The following is a 20,995-nucleotide window of genomic DNA, read 5'->3' as shown; positions in this document are numbered from 1 at the left end:
ATCCTAAACCATGTGCAAAATCTGATCATTTGATCTGAATGCTGAAAATTGCATGTGAACCTCATCACAACTATCCTACAACTAGCTCAACATCTCTACGAACCCACTTCTCAGCAGCTGCATTTGAATAATTCACAAGCTCCAGTTTCCTGACCTAGATAAAGGCACAGACAACGGTAGCTAGCTAGATACCCTCCCCACAACAGGAAAGACCAAGTTGTCCCCGGCTTGACCTAATTAAAAAATCATTCATCATCTCATATTATAAACAGAGTATTTCTTCCAAAAAACAAAGATGGCCGCCAACAGAACCAAAGCAAATTTGCTTTGTCGTAGAACTGGGGCACAGGCTTTTTCAATTACATAAGACAATAGTCATTGTTGGCAGCCAAATATCCAGAATCTGCCATTTACACACTAATGAAATGACTAAAACAACACACTAATGTAACAGCTATTGTTTTGGTGATTATTCCCAAACATAAAAAGGTCCCGAACAGTCAAAAAAGATGTCTCTTGGAACAACTTACCCTGGGTTAAGCCGCCTTAAAATGTCTGTACTGAATGAAATATTACCACTACCATGTATATTTTTATTTCCCAAACATAATTCAACATAATCACAATAGCTTTTTTTCTTCGATCACAGGCTCAAAATGGCCAGAAACAAATACCTTTTTTTCTGAAACTTGTCAACTTGTTGTTCTGAGAAATGAAGGCTACTACATGTGAGAAATTGCCAAGAAGCTGAAGATCTCGTACAACGCTGTGTGCTACTCCCTTTACAGAACAGCGCAAACTGGCTCTAACCAGAATAGAAAGTGGAGTGGGAGGCCCGGTGCACAACTGAGCAAGAGGACAAGTACATTACAGTGTCTAGTTTGAGAAACAGACGCCTCACAAGTCCTCAACTGGCAGCTTCATTAAATAGTACCAGCAAAACACCAGTCTCAACATAAACAGCAACTCCGGGATGCTGGCCTTCTAGGCAGAGTTCCTCTGTCCAGTGTCTGTGTTCTTTTGCCCATCTTAATCTTTTATTTTTATTGGCCAGTCTGAGATATGGCTTTTTCTTTGCAACTCTGCCTAGAAGGCCAGCATCCCGGAGTTGCTGTTTATGTTGAGACTGGTGTTTTGCTGGTACTATTTAATGAAGCTGCCAGTTGATGACTTGTGAGGCATCTGTTTCTCAAACTAGACACTCTAATGTACTTGTCCTCTTGCTCAGTTGTGCACAGGGGCCTCCCACTCTTTCTATTCTGGTTCGAGCCAGTTTGCACTGTTCTGTGAAGGGAGTAGTACACAGCGTTGTACGAGATCTTCAGTTTCTTGGCAATTTATCGCATGGAATAGCCTTCATTTCGCAGAACAAGAATAGACTGACGATTTTCAGAAGAAAGTTCTTTGTTTCTGGCCATTTTGAGCCTGTAATCGAACCCACAAATGCTGATGCTCCAGATACTCAACTAGTCTAAAGAAGGCCAGTTTTATTGCTTCATTAATCAGAACAACAGTTCTCAGCTGTGCTAATATAATTGCAAAAGGGTTTTCTAATGATCAATTAGCCTTTTAAAATTATAAACTTGGATTAGCTAACACAATGTGCCATTGGATCACAGGAGTGATGGTTGCTGATAATGGGCCTCTGTACGCCTATGTAGATATTCCATAAAAAAATCTGCCGTTTCCAGCTACAATAATAATTTACAACATTAACAATGTCTACCCTGTATTTCTTATCAATTTGATGTTATTTTAATGGACAACATTTTTGCTTTTCTTTCAAAAACAAGGACATTTCTAAGTGACCCCAAACTTTTGAACAGTAGTATAGGTATTTTCAAAGAACCATCAGTCAAGGTGAGCTCACCGCCTACTCAGCCTAATAGCTCCCCACCCACTGATACTGTCTTTTCAGACTTCCTGGTAGTTTGACATGAGAGAACAAGTACTTTTTCTAAAATGTTGAGCATTTATATATCGGGAAGAAATATTATGGGTGATGTTTTAGTCATTCAAAGGCTATTTTACATGGGAATCAGAATGATTGTTCGGGACCTTTAAATTGTGTTAGAGGCTGTACAGAACGTTTTCCTCTGGGGATACTCTTGAGCCAAAAGGGTTCTCTTAAATGGACAGAAATATTGTGTCAAAATTAGCTCACAACTATTAGCAAATAAACTTCTATCATGTATCTTTAACTTCCTACCTTAAAGAAAAAGCCACAGGACATTTTCTCGTCATCGCCATAGGTCCCCTCCATATCTCCACTCTCCTCCATGCCTTCTCCCTCAAGAGGCTTGAGCACATACAGAGGCACCTCAATCAGGTTGCTTCTTGCCCCGCCAAAGAGGTCTGAGATAAGGGGGGTCTCGGTGGGGGTGACCGTAAAGGTCTCTTTCACTGGCTGGGCCAGCACTTCAGATACAGTCGACACTATTATGGGTTTGAGCTCATCCATTTTCACCTGCTTCTTCTCCTCTACTTCCATCTCCTCATGTTCCTCCGCTTCATCCTTCTTGGCAATCTCTCGGGTCCCTTCTTGTCTTTTCTGGTTGTCTTTGGCTGGGGAGGAGGGAGAAGAGGCACTACCTGCCTCTGTCTCTGGGGATAGCAGGGGTTCAGTGTCCCTGTCCCTATCCTTGTCCTCTGTCTCTGTGGTTTGACCGGGGGGTTTCTCCCCCATGTAGGCAAAGGCCATGGGCTGGAATGGGGAGAACCGGCGCAGGCGGGGAAGGCTGTCCACAGACTGGGGTGCTGTCAGGCAGCGGTTATAGGGGGCCAGCTTGAGCTCGCTGGGGCGCGGCGTGCGGGGGTTCCGTGAGTGAAAGGAGGCCGACTTCCTCTTGATGCTCGTGGGCGAGCGGTGGGCGGAGCGGGGTGAGTCAGCCGGGGAGGGTGAGCCGGAGGAGCGGGTGGAGGCGCGGGCGTATTTCTGTGGCGAGGTCTGGGGAGGGGGGATGACCCAGGCCTGTTGTTGCTTTTGTTCTCTCATGGCCATGATGACCTCCTGTTGTTGGGCCAGGCGCTGCATCTCTGTCTGCAGGAAGCCCAGCGAGTGGTTCAGCTTCTCGATGGAGCGTGTGTATTCAGCTAGATCCACCTCACCGGGTCCTTGACCTCCGGCGGGACCTTGACCTCCCTCTTCTCCTCCTCCTCCTCCTCCTCCGGAGGAGGATTTCAGCCAGCGGGCCCCAGAGGGTCCCTGCCCCTGCTCAGCCCCGTCGGGCGTGTCTGCTTTGCTCCTCCCTGTTTTCCTCTCATCTTCCATTGTCGTCTTCCCCCCTTCCTCCTGTCCTCCTACCCCTGAGGCGCCGTCACCCTTCCTCTTGACCACGTCCAGGAAGATGGAGCGGCCCATCCTCTGGCGGTGGCGAGTGAATGCGGCCTCCACCTTCTTCTTCTGCGCCTCAATTGCTTTTCGCTTCTCCTCCAGGCGCATGCGCAGCTCCACCATCTCCGTCGCCATGGCCTGGGCCGGGTCGCTAGGGGGAGGGGCCAGGGCTGGCCCAGTTGGAGTGTCTTGGGTGAGAGGCGCGATCTGTTGATGCACGGGGCTGTGTTCCGGAGTGGGTGCCCAGGAGACGGACATTGGGAGGCCCAGTTCTGAGCCCTCAGGGGTGGTCTTGAGGGAGCTGCCGCCCCCGCTGCTGCTGCTTCTTCCCCCCGATTCGGGGACACTGAGCTTCCGGAACTTCTGCTCGGCAAAGCTGGTCATCTTGGTGCCGGAGCTGGTGGAGGGAGATTTGGCGTAGCCGGAGCTGCTGGGGCAGGGGCTTGGCGTGTCCATGTCCAGCTCCATGCTCAGAGCTTCCCTCAGCGATGAGTCCTCGTCCAGGGTCTCGGCGATGTCCTCGGTCCTCACGTGGATTCCCGTGTCCACCTCCGTAGTGTCTGTGGTGCTCAACGAGTCCAGGTCCCTCTTCTCCGGTCGAGCATTAGAGTCCAGGCCGACTTCACCACCTCCTCTGCCCTGGTTTGGACTGTGCAGGAAGAACCCATTTTTGATGCCCTCTGTCAGAGGGCGCTGTGGGGCCTGCCTACCGGTGTTGTGGATTATCTGAAGGGCTTCCTCCATGCTGGGGGTGGCGATGCCATTTCCGTGCCTGTCCAGGTTTGAACCCCCGTTGGGGAACCTCAGTGGGCCTCCAGGGGGTTCAGGCCCTGCCAGGTTGTCCAGGCGGCCCTCCTCCTCGATGCTCGTTCCCTGCCCGTTGATGGGCTGGAAGGACAGGTTCCTCTTCATGCCCCGGGGCATCTGTTGAACCTTGAAGCCCTCTGTGCTGGCAGAGCGAGTCATGCTATGACCGGGGGGAGTGGATGTCTGGGCGGTGTCCTCTTTGTCAAAAGGGATGTCGAAGGATACACCGTAAGGCCCAGACCTGGCAAAAACAAACAGTCAGTCAATCAGTCAAATGCTATTAGAATTGCACTTTTTTGTTAGTAATACGTTATGACAATCATGTACCAAACAATAATTGTATTTTGTCTGTTAAAAGTCATTAATTGACTTGCTCCATGATACTAACCTTTTCTCCTTGGGCCAAGTTCCTACACAGCCATCCACAAAGGACATTGAGGTTGATCTCTTTATTTCACCTGGATGAGAATAAGCATCTCATATTAGATCCATCCATTTTTATTATATTTTAATCTGTTTAATGATCAATTGGTAGAAGCCAAAACTTCTAGTGATCTAGTTACCTGAGTTCCTAGGTTGTGGTTGGAGAGGCAGGCTAGAGGGGTGAAAGAAATATAAAATAATATTGTTAATCATGAACACCTACAAAAGTGAAAACATACTGGTTTCCAGATGACCAAGACATTATCACCTCTGTTGAGAGATTGTGGAATGGGGTCTTTTTTAAGCTTGACACCATAGCTTGAGCGCTTTATATACAGTATGCGCCCACCCCAGACTACTTAATACATTCCAGATGGGTTTGCTTAACCTCTGATCAGTATCCCCTGCAGATAGCCATGATGCGGCGCACAATTGGCCCAGCGTCGTCCGGGTTAGGGGCGGGTTTTGCCGGCCGGGATGTCCTTGTCCCATCGCACTCTAGTGACTCCTGTGGCGGGCCGGGCGCATGCACGCTGACTTCTTTCGTCAGTTGTACAATGTTTCCTCCGACACATTGGTGCGGCTGACTTCCACGTTAAGCGAGCAGTGTGTCAAGAAGCAGTGCGGAGGACGCATGGCTCTCGACTTTCGCCTCTCCCGACTCCGTATGGGAGTTGCAGCGATTGGACAAGACTGTAACTACCAATTGGGGAGAAAATTTATTACATTTATAAAAATAATAGTAAAAAAAATGTTTTATAGAGACCCGTTCCAACTAGTCTTGTTCCATATAGACCTAGTCGGATCCAGACCCAGTCCGATTCGAGTGAGGGAAGAAGCAGAAAAGTCAATTTTTAAGCTAGCTGATAAAGTGCGAGGGCGAGGAGGTAGAGAGAGGTGACGACACAGCCAATCCTGTTTAGAAACATAATTCTATTCTTATTTACAATAAAAAGTATTTTCCATTGGGCACAAAATCATCTGAAACACAATCAAAACCAACAGCAAATGCATCCAACAAATTTGTAGAGTCACAAGCTTGATGTAGTCATTGCATGTATGAAACTGGAACCAAATAGTACATTTTTACTACATTAATACACATATAAGTGAATTTGTCCAAATACTTTTGCTCCCCTAAAATATATATGTGTGCATACATTTTCGTATGGGTGCCCTCAGTGTGAATCGAACATGACGTACCAACTTAGCCAAACAGGACCATAAATTAATAACAAATAGTACCTGGGTCGTTCTGGGCTGGGTGGTCTCTCCATGAAGCTCGTTTTGGTGACATTGGAGATGGGAACAGAGGGCATATTCCTCAACGATGTGAGGGCTGGCTCTAAAAACCAAACACAAACACATTACTTTCATTAAATGCCCAATACAGGTGTTTTTATATCAATATCAAATAATTTCTGGGTAACAATTAAGTACCTTACTGTAGTAGATTTCCAATAAAATGGGCAAAATCTGGTTTTCAGCAACAACGACAAAAAATATTTTGCTAGGACTGTCTGGGAGTGGTCTGAGTGGGGAAGGGAAAACTGAAAACTAGCTGTTATTGGCAGGGAGGTTTGGAAATCTCTTTGTTATTGGTCTATTAACTAATTTACTGCATGGTGATGTCACCATATAAAGCCAAAACTCTCGCCCATGCAAACCTGCTGATTAGAAGGTCCAGTGTAGATTGTATTTTCAACCATCAACTATCAGGAAATAACACTGGTAAAATTGTTTCACACTTTTACAGTAATAGTTTCATCAGCTGTTGTAGAATATGATATAAAACAGAGGGAAACAATATATTTTGACTGTACTGGGCTTTTAAAACCATTAAATAGAACAGGAATGATTTAAATCTGGATGTCTGACGTTTGCAAAAATACAAAACAGTTCTGAAGTACAAAAAAACTGCTTTCCTTCAGTGCCCAGAACTCTTGGTTGTACAAAGGAGGGCTTCACCACTTCAAACCACCAGAACAGCTCGGCCATGAACACAAGGTAGTTATTCTGGAAAAGACAAAAACAGACAGGATGTGGTGGTAAAGCTGAGGTTAATAGAAACAGTACTGCAACATAAACATTGCACACCAGGCAAAAGACTACTGCAACATGAACTCTTGTAGAAAAACATAACAGTTCAAAACTGTCAAATGCAGTATACCTGAGCTTCCACAAGATGTCTCTGTTCATTTCAAAAAGACAAACTGTCATCCACATCATATCTGTCATGCACATCATAAATACTTAGTTGAGATCAGTCAGTTAAATACATTGACATATTCTTGATGAAAACCTTCATAGACCAAAGAGAACCCAACTGGCTAGAGTAAAGAGTGAGCTAATTTAGTCACTTCGCTTACCTTGTTTATACAGTGTTTCCCCCATCAATTTAATAACCCTCAAAACAGAGGAGCTGTTTCACATTTCCCAAGGTGTCACAATATTTTACAGTACACAGCCAGATCCCTTTAGTTACTATATCATTTACATAATGGTATGTGGTACTGTTGGTACTTGAATGTGCCTGTGCGTGAAAAGAAAACCATTAGCCTAGTTTCTGCTCCTCTCGAGATGGGCACAGAACCAATGAATACGGTTGACCCACAAGGACCTGTTAGGCCAGATCACCTGTACACAAAGAGGGGAAAGCCTTTTTTCCTTTCCCTTGCTATCCTTATCGGATTGATACACCATTCCAACTCACGCCCTGGTCAGAAACCAGGTCAAAAAGAACAGAAAGGAAAATATATTCAAAGAGCTGCTGTCAAAAATATTGTTTGATGACACTTACGAATTATGATAAAACACAATCAACGAGTCCCAGAAATGGCATATGATATATGCCTAGTACACATTTAGATGGGAAAACAAACGATGGCCACATTCTCATGACCAATCATGGTGTGTTATTGTTATTCCTTTGTTACCATCCTCATCCACTGACACTCAGCCCAAAGTCACGTTCATTAGCCGAGAAAACACACTGCAATAGGAAGGGACTACCTTGACTTGTCCAGTAAGAAATGCTCATTTACATTTTCAGTTGCAAAATGTTTTGCTACGGTTTGCCCTGATGAACATCACCCAGGGTTCCCGAAGGAGGCTGGCACACACACGTGTTCCGATATGACCTTGAGTATCTGCGGTGTTCATCAGGTCAGCAACACAATTTCAGACAAAAGGAACATTCCCTTACTCAGTGCAAAAGCAGTGTGAGTGCGCATCTACAGTTGAAGTCGGAAGTTTACATACACTCAGGTTGGTGTCATTAAAACTATTTTTTCAACCACTCCACAAATTTCTTGTTAAAAAACTATAGTTTTGGCAAGTCGGTTAAGACATCTACTTTGTGCATGACACAAGTCATTTTTCCAACAATAGTTTACAGACAAATTATTTCACTTATAATTCACTGGATCACAATTCCAGTGGGTCAGAAGTTTACATACACTAAGTTGACTGTGCCTTTAAACAGCTTGGAAAATTCCAGAAAATTATGTCATGGCTTTCTGATAGGCTAATTGACATCATTTGAGTCAATTTGAGGTGTATTTCAAGGCCTACCTTCAAACTCAGTGCCTCTTTGCTTGACATCATGGTAAAATCAAAAGAAATCAGCCAAGACCTCAGAAAAACAATTGGAGACCTCCACAAGTCTGGTTCATCCTTGGGAACAATTTCCAAACACCTGAAGGTACCACGTTCATCTGTACAAACAATAGTACACAAAACACCATGGGACCACGCAGCCGTCATACCGCTCAGGAAGAAGACGCGCTCTGTCTCCTAGAGATGAACGTCCTTCGGTGCGAAAAGTGCAAATCAATCCCACAACAACAGCAATGGACCTTGTGAAGATGCTGGAGGAAACAGGCACAAAAGTATCTATATCCACAGTAAAACGAGTCCTATATCGACATAACCTGAAAGGCCGCTCAGCAAGGAAGAAGCCACTGCTCCAAAACCGCCATAAGAAAAGCCAGACTATGGTTTGCAACTGCACATGGGGACAAATAAAGTACTTTTTGGAGAAATGTCCTCTGATCTGATGAAACAAAAATAGAACTGTTTGGCCATAATGACCATCGTTATGTTTGGAGGAAAAAGGGGGAGGCTTGCAAGCCGAATAACTCCATCCCAACCGTGAAGCACGGGGGTGGCAGCATCATGTTGTGGGGGTGCTTTGCTGCAGGAGGGACTGGTGCACTTCACAAAATAGATGGCATCATGAGGTAGGACAATTATGTGGATATATTTAAGCAACATCTCAAAACATCAGTCAGGAAGTTAAAGCTTGGTCGCAAATGGGTCTTCCAAATGGACAATGACCCCAAGCATACTTCCAAAGTTGTGGCAAAATAGCTTAAGGACAACAAAGTCAAGGTATTGGAGTGGCCATCACAAAGCCCTCACAAAGACCTCAATCCTATAGAAAATTTGTGGGCAGAACTGAAAAAGCGTGTGCGAGCAAGGAGGCCTACAAACCTGACTCTACACACCAGCTTTGTCAGGAGGAATGGGCCAAAATTCCCCCAACTTATTGTGGGAAGCTTGTGGAAGGCTACCTGAAACATTTGACCCAAGTTAAACAATTTTAAAGGCAATGCTTCCAAATAATAGAGAGTATGTAAACTTCTGACCCACTGGGAATGTGATGAAAGAAATACAAGCTGAAATAAATCATTCTCTCTACTATTATTCTGACATTTCACATTCCCAAAATAAAGTGGTGATCCTAACTGACCTAAAACAGGGAATTTTTACTAGGATTAAATGTCAGGAATTGTGAAAAACTGAGTTTAAATGTATTTGGCTAAGGTGTATGTAAACTTCCGACTTCAAATGTATGCGTGTGAGTCTGCGCGTGTGTGTGTGTGCATGAGTGTGTTAGTGTGTGTGTGTGAGAGATTCACCTCTTCAGCAATATTTACCCTCAGCCGTTTAACAGTATGTCAAGACAGCAGAAGCAGCTAACTAGAGGTGACTCCCCAAAGTGACTACACTGCATTTAAAATAATTGGTACCGTGAGCAGTTTTTGGTCATGCAGAGCATAGCTCCCCGAGTTAGCATGTGTCCATATCAGACCACAGCCAATCCTATTGTTACAAAGCCAATAATCTCTGCAATCCAAATGAACAGTGACGCACAACCAGAGCACAGGAATCATCTTTGCTCATATTCCAGGGTGTTATGTCATAACAGACATAACATTTTAATGTTTTTATCTGTCATGACAGATTATACAGTAGCCAAAACACTGACAAACAACCATCCAGCCAGAACACTGATAAACACAATTATCCAATGTCAAACTCTGTAGCAACTGAACTACAGTAAATTATCATAATAACTATGACCAATAAAATTTAAACCAAGTTCAATTATTCAAAACAACACAGCACAACACATCTCAACAGAATCTCCACCACAGCAATCTTTAATCCTATAACTCCAACAATATAACATACAATATAGCAAACAATCACAACAACCATTTTTATAGCCTGGTTGCAAATCTGGTAATGTTGTTTTGCCAACTCCTGTCTCACCAACACCAGATTGCAAGACAGCACAAACAGATCTGATACCAGGCTACAATTTCTATTGCAGTGAGCTACAGTAGCCTACCTCCTCTAGGTCTATTCAGCTGCAGCATGAGTGGGGTCCTCCCAGTCCCAGTCTGATAGAGAAACGATAGATAAAAGAGAAAGAGAAATGGTCTCCCCTAGCCCAGATAGCAAAAGCTTGTCCTCTCCCTCCATATGTCTGTCTACCTGCTTCCTCTCACATTAGATCGTGAGCGTTATCTCTCCTAACACCACCGCCAGTCAAACATCCATTCTGTTCTGCCCCTGATTTTCTACTGATCTCCAACTCACACCACCGCAACCACCGCAGCCTGATATTACCTCGCCCAGTTGCCAGACAGATTTTGCTGTCACTTACTGTTCTCTGGCGGGTTGCCAGGTTTGGAGATTGCCGCGTGTCACTCCATGTCTGAGATGAGAGCTCATTGGTGCTGACTGCAAACCAATCTGACGCTAAAGCATTGGGATAGATAATCTGTTTAGTAGGGACCACACTGGCAACCCCACCCCTCTCAGTGGGTGCCCACACACAGACTACCATGGGCTATGATGTCATGAATCACTTTAAATTAGCCAAGGGGCTGATTAGACCAGAGACCTGTGCGTCTGAGGCCATATTCATAGTCTCAGGTCCCCCATGTCCATAAATGATAAGATTTCTTTCTCTCTCTCTCTCTCTCTCAAGAGGTTTGGGCTGAGTGTGGATGATTTTGTGGTCAAGCTGCACAGAAATAGCAACTAGAAGCTCAAACTCCCAAGAAGAGGTTCAAATGAAGTGCACAGAGACTATCTATAATATATATGGCTTTTGTCAGTGGCTAGTATACAGGTTGTTGTGAAATATAATTATGAGAAGGGACAAGCCTCTCAGACTACGGCAATTTCACTGGAACACTCATGGGTCCACTCAATATGGCGGCCGGTCCACCTATCACAGAACATTGACTTGAATGGGAATGTAGTTCTAATAATTATATTTCTATTGTGGCTAGCATAAACTCAATGTCAGTGTCATGATAGATGCAGTAGGATTTTCTGCCTCTTCAGCCCCAGGGCTCTGTTTTACCTGACCCATAGCCTGAACCATCTCCTTTCTAAGCCTTCTGTGAAGTGACTTATTCAGTATCTGCCAGTGTGTCTGGGGTTGCTTAAAGGACCATGTCAGACACAGCTGATTCCAACTCACTACTATTCACCCCCCTTGTGAACTGTGTGCTTTAAAAGCTACTAGCAACACTTCTCCACTGAAAGGACCAGCACAACTGACAACTGGGTAGACTCCAATACTCAACACCCAGACAGAGCCAGTGGTACACTGTTGTTTGCAGCACTCAAGGCACACAAACACACACACAAACTCAGCCCCAACTCACCTTTTCTCCATTATGACACTTCTCTGCCACAAAAAAGCAACACGTACCATTTTTAACCGTTCATCAGTTTTCAGTACAGTACTTGTGAGACCATACTGTACAAGAATAGAGAAAATGGGGAATGCAGAGCTGTTTGTTTCCCACCAGTTTCTACGACTCGCCTAAAACATTGGCAACAACACACGTGACCAACACCCACTATTCACAGCCTGGGAGCCAACACAAAGACACAAGCCAAGTGTTATGTGTCCATCCTTCCTGCACATAGATACAATACATACCGATATAATAGTTTCCAGTGAAAAATGGAGAGCGTGAAGAGCGAGAGAGAGAGAACGAGAGAGCGAGGAGCGTAGAAGAGAGAGATGAGAGAAAGGTATATAATGAGAGGAAAGAAGGAGAGAGGAGAGAGAAAAAAGAGAAATAGGGAAGGCAATACAGACAAAAGAGAGAGGGACAGACAAAACAGAGACACATCTAGCACAAACAAACCAGATCTGTGGTTTGTGAGGACAGAGAGTTCACAGGATCTATTTCAGACAGATCCCATTTTCCACCAGGCTTTCTCCAGCTGTATTACATAATATGAATATACACGAATCCCCAACTCTGGCAATGCTGCAGACACTGTAGCTGCCAAGCCTTATGCCTAGTTTTACCCATTGTCCTTAGCTCTTTGGACTATCTTCCTTCCAAATGTATTATTTTCTTTGCAAAATCTCCTGAAACTTTTGCTGCCCTTTAAAAATCAACAATTCAAACCGAGTTGGCTGAACTCTGTGTGCAGTAATACCTTTTTCACACTACTGAGCTGAGCCAAGCCATGCTGCTCTGTACTGCGCTGGCGTGGTTACACATACAGCCTAGTTGCTGGAACGGTGCGGGAAAAGGACCATGTGAAAACAAAATATCCCCAGCCAACACTGTACGTTATAGACACAATAGTGTGAAAAGGATATACATTTGTACCTCAGAGATTCTTTCAAAACACACTTAAAAGCCATAACTTTGCCTTGTGCACTTACTTTGACTGAAGAGGAGGCGTAGACCATGTCCTCCAGACTGAAGTGGCAGCAGCGGTTGAGGTGCTGCTGACAGAAATCCTGCACCAGCTGCAGGTTGTACAGGCTGTCCACCAGTGACATGCTCTCCTTAAGGCAGATATCTGACAGGGACAGGCCACAAGGACACATAATTGGCTACGTTTGTTAAAGGGGGTCTGAGAGACAAGTGATGCACAAATCTCTTGGAAGTGAATCAGAAAGTGAATATCCGTTAGGAGTAGGGCTGCTGGAGGTATTTGTAAGGTATTTGTCCCTTCTTTGTATGGGATTGACCAATCAGGGATGAGGATACTAGATGTTTTCCAGAAGGTACTCAAGCCGTTTGGATGCGAAAACAGAATCTTATGGAGTGCCTTTAAATCAATCATCACTCTGAATTTGGGGTACTGAGCCTTGTGTGTGTGTCCATATCAGATCCCATCCACTTCATTAGTGGGTTGATGGTTGATGAGATTAAGGGTGAGTTGAGACTTGATATTCATCACTAATGGATGGCTCACTCACACCTCCTGGGACATGAAAGGCTAGCCAGGGGAGAGCCCTTAACACCTTCAGACTAAGTGATTGAATAACTCAGACAGCTATAGGCCTCTCAATAAGGTAATGTGTTGATAAGGAACCACAGACACACACACCACACACATCCCCCCCATCCCCACGGTCAGAATACAGTTCAGTACTGTCTAGTTAGTGTACCTTCCAGTCTGACTAGCTGTGGGCAGTAGAAGTGAAGCAGAGTGGCCACGGCGCAGCCGTCAGTGGTGTCCTTCAACAGGTTGTCCACAGGGGGGATCCAGGGCACCTGCTGGGCCACCGCCTGCTCCTTCCTGTAGCGAGCCTGGAGCACCACAGGGAAGACAGACAGATAGACAGACAATGGGTCTGGGCATGGAGATAGATGGTGCAAGGGAGATTCATACACACACGGACAGACAAAGAAATACACTGACAGAGGCGGACATGTGGGAATGCAGATTTCCATATCGATGGAGTGCATCTCTCATTGGAGATGAAGAATGATGATATTGTATCATGCAGGGACTAACGACACACAAACCATGGGAATACTTAACTGGCCATCAAAACATGACAATGTAATATCGACTTCATAATAGAGAACATCACCATGCATCAATCAGATGTTCAGTAACCTCCAAGTAACACAAATTATCTTTAATGAAATCAAATTCAGGGAAACTGAGGGAAACTGAGTTAACCGCACAAAAAAGCAACACCAATAGCTGCAATCACATGTTGATGTTCACTTGTGGAATTATGACATTTACTATGGTGACAGTCACCATGGAGACACTATGGAGATGGCGGTGAGAGACATTTCACTATGGAAACGGACAGATGGAAGAGGAATATACAAGTGTAGCGCTGGTCATCTGACTTACAGGCACTAGTTTCATGTACCATTTGGTCGGAGACTTCAGGAGCAAGACAGAGAGAGAGAGAGAGAGAGAGAGAGAGAGAGCGCAAGAGAAGGAAATACAGAGACACATAGGAGAGAGTGGAGATAGAGCGATACATTGACAGAGGAGGGGCATAGAGAGAGAGAGAGAGAAACAAACAGACAAGAAAAGATGAATAATCCAGTCAGCATTGGACATTGGGCATTTTTTGCCATGCTGGCTAAGATGTCAAATAGAGGATTCTCTCATGTCAAACAGACATCTTTGTCGTGAAGCCTAAATTGTGACCGTTCTCCTAGTTGAAAAAAAACAAACAATGTTTGTGTATTTGTACTGTGTTTGCGTGCTTGCAGTCTGTTTGCCTGAAATGGTGTTGAAATTGCTTTGTGCTGCCTTCAGTGACATTGGCCCTTTTTGTGTCTGTTTCTAAAGGTTTGAGACAATTATTACAGTACATTGGCAATAAGTGCTGACTGAGTTTGTGTCAAGTCTGACATGACATGTTTCTCACACACTTTCAAGGCTACATCAAAGACGCGTTTGTAAGCATCACTCCTATTGGGTGGCAAATGCTTTCTTAAACACCAACCGTCAATGGTAGCAAAACAACTAACCTACAGTACATTTCCAATGTTGCAGTTCCAGGTTGATGAAAAGGTCCGATTTTTGCAGTCCCGGCTGATTGAATAGCACTGTTCTTTGAATACTAATGTGAGTCATTCATAGACTGACCTCAAAGGCTAGAAGGTATAATCTCATTCACAGGCAATCTATTGATCACGCTGATCTTTCATAGTGTCGGCTGGAGAATCTATTCAACTACACTACATCCAAGCCAAGGTCTTGAAAAGTCTTTGGTTTGGCCGTGTTACTTGTGAAACACTAATCAGTATTTAGGTTTCAAACAATTTAGCTACATTTTCTGTTTTTTGAACAAAGTATACAGAGATCCTTAAGGTTTAGCAAGAACAACTTCTGGTGTCTGAGTGAGTCAAGACAGGGAGAGTAGGATTGCAGCGACACATAGTGGCAGAGCATGAGGACTAGCGATAACTTAGTACACCTTTATTCAAAGAGATACAGTTCAAATTGATCAAACCCACAACTGTTGAAATCATAATAACGGCTAGCAGGCAATACTTCACCTCTCCAGACACAAATGGCCCATAACATACTGCTACCCTTACATGACACTGCAGAATAAACACAAGCTGAACATTTGGCAGGGGGAGACTGGGGAGTGTGTGTGGGAAGGGGGGTTGGTGGTGGTTATGGAGTGCCAGTAGGCATGTCCCAGCAATGTCCCAGGTTGTGGGACTATGGCAGGGAAGGCTATAGGGTAGGGCTATGGCCGGGCTATGTCAGGGCTAAACCACAGCTAAAAGACAGGGCAGCCAAGACCACCACGTAAACCCCCTAAAGAGCGCTTAGGCTTAGCCCCAATCCCAACCATCCACCACATCAATCAACTCACTGTCCTGACAGTGTTCTCCCTCTATGACAAATCACATCCTCTCCAACCAGACATGTTCAATTCATCCCGCACAGATCTGCAACTTAAAGGGATTACTTCTCTTAGTTTTTTTTGTTTTTTTTTATTCTCTGCCCTGCCATTGCCTTTGACTCCACATTGACCACAAATGTTTATTGTGTTTCGCAGCGTACTGTGCTGCAGCTTAAAATAAACCCTGGGTCGTCCCACTCAGCTCTTCTTTGTTCCGATGACTGCAGCACATCTGTCCGTGGAGGGTACACGTCCCTCAACGAAATCAGCGACTCAAAGAGCGTGACAGATTTAGGGAGTGTCTGGAGCTAGCATCCAGGTCAGAGTGCCGGGGGGGAGGCGGAGAGGGAGAGGGAGCTGGAGAGAGAGAATGCGTACCTTTTTACTGAATGCGGGCCTTTTAACTGAAGAATTTGTTTGCTTCATATGATTGTGTTTTGCTTTTCGTGTTTTGTATTTGCTGTTCATGTATTGTGTAATTGATGTGTATATAGATACAGTATGTATGTGTAATTGATGTGTATATAGATACAGTATGTATTGTGTAATTTTTTTTTTTTTTATGTGTTCATGAAGGGCTCATCTGCGAAAGAGACAGTGGTCTCAGCATGACTCCCTGCTTAAATAAAAAATGATTTGTTTTAGCAGACATTACAAGCCCAGCACAGCCAACTGTGCCCTTGTATGCCATGGCAAGCCTGTGATTTCTCATATACAGTAGCTGCTTAATAACCTCTGCTTACTCTATTAGTAGTCATCTATGCTTATACTTACAGTACCAGTCAAAAGTTTGGCCACACCTACTCATTCAAGGGTTTTTCTTTATTTTTACTATTTTCTACATTGTAGAATAATAGTGATGACATCAAAACTATGAAATAACACATATTTTGATTTGTTTAACACTTGTTTGGTTACTACATGATTGGATATGTGTTATTTCATAGTTTGATGTCTTCACTATTATTCTACAATGTAGAAAATAGTAAAAAATAAAGAAAAACCCTTGAATAAGTAGGTGTGTCCAAACTTTTGACTGTTACTGTACAATGTCATAGTAACAGTAACGACTGTTGAGAAACTAACTGTTGATGTTAGGAAACTTTACTTGTAATAAGTGAAGGGTCGGGGAACCAGACAGGCCTATAACCAGACTCAGAGGTGCTTTTCATGAAGATAGAGGGGTTAAAGTGAGTCATCTACAGTGCTGCAGTCATGTTCAATAGAATATCCTAACATCATGTCACATACATGATATATACGAAAGTATGTGGACACCCCTTCAAATTAGTGGATTCGGCTATTTTAGCCACATGCGTTGCTGACAGGTGTATAAAATTGAGCACACAGCCATGCAGTCTCCAAGTAGAATGGCCTTACTGAAGAGCTCAGTGACTTTCAACGTGGCACCATCATAGGATGCCACCTTTCCAACAAGTCAGTTCAACTCTCTGCCCTGCTAGAGCTGCCCCTGTCAATTGTAAGTGCTGTTATTGTGAAGTGGAAACGTCTAGGAGCAACAACGGCTCAGCCGCGAAGTGGTAGACCACACAAGCTCACAGAACGGGGCCGCCGAGTGCTAAAGCACGTAGCCTGTAAAAATCGTCTGTCCTCGGTTGCAACACTCACTACTGAGTTACAAACTGCCTCTGGAAGCAACGTCAGCACAAGAACTGTTCATCGGGAGCTTCATGAAATGGGCTTCCATGGCCGAGCTGCCGCACACATGTGCATTGCCAAGCGCCGGCTGGAGTGGTGTAAAGCTCGCCGCAATTGGACTCTGGAACAGTGAAAATGCATTGAATCACACTTCACCATCTGACAGTCCGACGGACTAATCTGGGTTTGGCAGATGCCAGGAGAATGCTACCTGTCCCGGTGCATAGTGCCAAATGTAAAGTTTGGTGGAGAAGGAATAACGGTCTGGGGCTGTTTTTCATGGTTCCAGTGAAGGGAAATCTTAACAGCATACAATGACATTCTAGACAATTCTGTGCTTCCAACTTTGTGGCAACAGTTTGGGGAAGGCCCTTTCCTGTTTCAGCATGTCAATGCCCCTGTGCACTGGTTTGACCCTCCTTTGGCAGCAATAACCTCAACCAAACGTTTTCTGTAGTTGCGGATCAGACCTGCACAACGGTCAGGAAGAATTTTGGACCATTCCTCTTTACAAAACTGTTTCAGTTCAGCAATATTCTTGGGATGTCTGGTGTGAACGGCTCTCTTGAGGTCATGCCACAGCATCTCAATCGGGTTGAGGTCAGGACTCTGACTGGGCCACTCCAGAAGGCATATTTTCTTCTGTTGAAGCCATTCTGTTATTGATTTACTTCTGTGTTTTGGGTCATTGTCCTGTTGCATCACCCAACTTCTGTTGAGCTTCAATTGGCGGACAGATAGCCTTACATTCTCCTGCAAAATGTCTTGATAAACGTGGGAATTCATTTTTCCATCGATGATAGCAAGCTGTCCAGGCCCAGAGGCAGTATAGCAGCCCCAAACCATTATGCTCCCTCCACCATACTTTACAGTTGGGATGAGGTTTTGATGTTGGTGTGCTATGCCTTTTTTTCTCCACACATAGTGATGTGTGTTCCTTCCAAACAACTTAATTGTAGTTTCATCTGTACACAGAATATTTTGCCAGTAGCGCTGTGGAACAATCTAGGTGCTCTTTTTGAATACTTCAGACATGCAGCAATGTTTGTTTTTTTGGACAGCAGTGGCTTCTTCCGTGGTGTCCTCCCATGAACACCATTCTTGTTTAGTGTTTTATGTATTGTAGACTCGTCAACAGAGATATTAGCATGTTCCAGAGACTTCTGTAAGTCTTTAGCTGACACTCTAGGATTCTTCTTAACCTCATTGAGCATTCTGCGCTGTGCTCTTGCAGTCATATTTGCAGGACGGCCACTCTTAGGGAGAGTAGCAACAGTGCTGAACTTTCTCCATTTATAGACAATTTGTCTTACCATGGACTGATGAACATCAAGGCTTTTAGAGATACTTTTGTAGCCTTTTCCAGCTTTATGCAAGTCAACAATTCTTAATCTTAGGTCTTCTGAGATCTCCTTTGTTCAAGGCATGGTTCACATCAGGCAATGCTTCTTGTGAATAGCAAACAAACATTTTGTGAGTGTTTTTTATATAGCAAGGCAGCTCTAACCAACATCTCCAATCTCGTTTCATTGATTGGACTCCAGGTTAGATGACTCCTGACAACAATTAGCTTTTGGAGAAGTCATTAGCCTAGGGGTTCACATAAATTTTCCAACCTACACTATAAATGCTTAAATGATGTATTCAATATAGACAAGAAAAATACAATAATTTGTGTGTTATTAGTTTAAGCACAGTATGTTTGTCTATTTTTGTGACTTAGATGAAGATCCAATCAAATTTGATGACCAATTTATGCAGAAATCCAGGAAATTCCAAAGTGTTCATATACTTTTTCTTGCCACTGTTGATCTGGTAAAACACATTACTTCTCATACTCTGAAACGTATGTTTTGTTGTATATTGTCCCTGCCAAACACACACAAACAGCCAGCTGTCTGTCCAAGCATGATAGCCTATCAGGCAGCACTTCATGCAAGGTCTCCGCAGGCACATACACGTCCGTTCTGAGATGGGACATCTGCCTTGCCGCAGTGGCATTGCCTCCTGGGAACTATCCAAGATTTTCTCAAGGCTCCTATATAGATGTAACTTCTCTCCAGGTTCACTAAAGGTGTTGTGTCATAATTACCACACAAACTGTGCCCCCCTCTGGATGGGAGGCCCAGACACAGTATGAAAAGAAAGATTATACTATATGTTCGCAACAATTTAATGGGTAAGCCAACATTTCGGCACACTATGCCTTCTTCAGGCTTTCTTAAGGACCAGCCACAGTAAAAATATGGCATGTTTAGATGGGCAAGCAAAGAAGAGCGAGGAGGGGATGGGGGAGATGAGAGGAGGGGGAGAGAAGAGAATGGGAGAGGAGAAAAGGAGTAGAAGACAGAAGAGGAGAGAGGAGGGAAACAGAGCAGAGAGAGTGACATCATCTCTCTCTCTCTCTTATCGTCAGTTCTGCTGTGTCAGAGGCCATGTTCCCACGTCAACCCTGCTGCTCGGCAGACCATAATACTGAACCAGCCTGCTTGTGATGACAGAGCATGATTCAGCTGGTACAACAGACACGCAAACAACAGCCTGTCATAAGGCATTAGTGTCTGCATGTAGCGAGATGCAACAACTCCTAGATAGGTAGCCAGTTTAGTTTCTGACCTGTGTGACCCCAGACTAAATGACAGTTGTCTTGTAATTAGCAATGAAAGGACTTGACTGAAGAAAAAAAATGCTGTGTGGGGTGTGAAGAAAGTAGGAGAGAGAAAGTACAGTAGCTGTTTTTGCCAATGGCGTGACAATTAACATCTGCCTGTACTTGGTCTGAAGTTCAAATGTATGCAGATGATACAGTGATATATGTGCATGCAAAGAGCAAACAACAAGCTGCACAAGAACTCACTACTGTAATGGTGCAGGGTACAAAGTGGCTCAGTGACTCATGTTTGCATCTCAATGTGAAAAAAACAGAGAGGGCAACTGATGCTACTGAGCCAGATGTCTATGTGTCAGGGGAGGAGCTCCAGGCGGTATCCGATTTCAAGTACCTTGGCATCATACGTAATTCCAACCTCTTTTTTAAAAAGCAGGTGAAAAAGGCAGCAGAACCACAGGGTCTGCCATGAGAGGTGACAGTATAGTTCCCTTAAGGAAAAGCACCTTTAGTCAATCTGCTTTCTCTGTGAGAGCTTCCCATGTCTGGAACACACTGCCATCAGACACACAGAACTGCACCACCTATCGCACCTTCACAAAAAACATTAAAGGCCAATCAGACTTGTGAACATAATTCCTAGCTGTGTATTGTCGCTTTCCATGTTGTCTGTAGCTTGTGAGGTATGGAAACACTTTGTTTCTTTTATGTATTTTGTTTTGTTGCCTTTTGTGCTATTGCTCTGTCTGCATGCTACGTGTTGCTTGTCCTATGTTGCTCTGCATATGTATTGTTATTGTAATTGTTTTTAATAACCCGCCCAGGGACTGCGGTTGAAAATTAGCCGGCTGGCTAAAACCGGCACTTTTAGCGAAACGTTGATTAATGTGTACTTTCCCTGTAAAAATAAAAAATAAACTCAAACATAGGAGTTAGCAGGACCGCACAAACAGATCTGGGATCAGGCTGAGAAAGGGAATTGCACAGAAATATTATGCTGTTCATGTTGAATGCTGCTATGTAACATACAGTATAAACATTGAGGCATAAATATGGAGAGATATACACTGAGGATTCAAAACATTAAGAACACCTGCTCTTTTCATAACATAGACTGACCAGGTGAATCCAGGTTAAAGCTATGATGCCTTATTGATGTCACTTGTTAAATCCACTTCAGTCAGTGTAGGTGAAGGGGAGGAGACAG

At 44.1% G+C, this 20,995-nt stretch overlaps 1 protein-coding gene across 9 annotated transcripts in view; it reads right to left on the bottom strand.

Annotated features, from left to right (window-relative positions):
* camsap2a (calmodulin regulated spectrin-associated protein family, member 2a) overlaps positions 1-20,995 on the bottom strand; it is a 90,367-nt gene that overhangs the window by 11,120 nt on the left and 58,252 nt on the right. For 6 of the 9 annotated variants that reach the window (XM_029706310.1, XM_029706311.1, XM_029706313.1 and 3 more), the window contains 8 exons: positions 14,000-14,032; positions 13,296-13,437; positions 12,561-12,700; positions 6,490-6,580; positions 5,810-5,909; positions 4,705-4,736; positions 4,530-4,599; positions 2,210-4,382 (listed from right to left, as the gene is read on the bottom strand). In XM_029706310.1, coding sequence (XP_029562170.1) covers positions 2,210-4,382; positions 4,530-4,599; positions 4,705-4,736; positions 5,810-5,909; positions 6,490-6,580; positions 12,561-12,700; positions 13,296-13,437; positions 14,000-14,032 — 2,781 coding nt within the window. The remainder of the gene's footprint in view (positions 1-2,209; positions 4,383-4,529; positions 4,600-4,704; positions 4,737-5,809; positions 5,910-6,489; positions 6,581-12,560; positions 12,701-13,295; positions 13,438-13,999; positions 14,033-20,995) is intronic. The other 3 variants (XM_029706312.1, XM_029706318.1, XM_029706319.1) reach the window with 1 other exon arrangement.

The sequence above is a fragment of the Salmo trutta genome, chromosome 22 (genome assembly GCF_901001165.1).
Source record: "Salmo trutta chromosome 22, fSalTru1.1, whole genome shotgun sequence".
In the NCBI taxonomy this organism is placed as follows: Eukaryota; Metazoa; Chordata; class Actinopteri; order Salmoniformes; family Salmonidae; genus Salmo; species Salmo trutta.
Note: the sequence above shows the minus strand (reverse complement) of the source record. Positions and strands in the feature narration are given on the sequence as shown.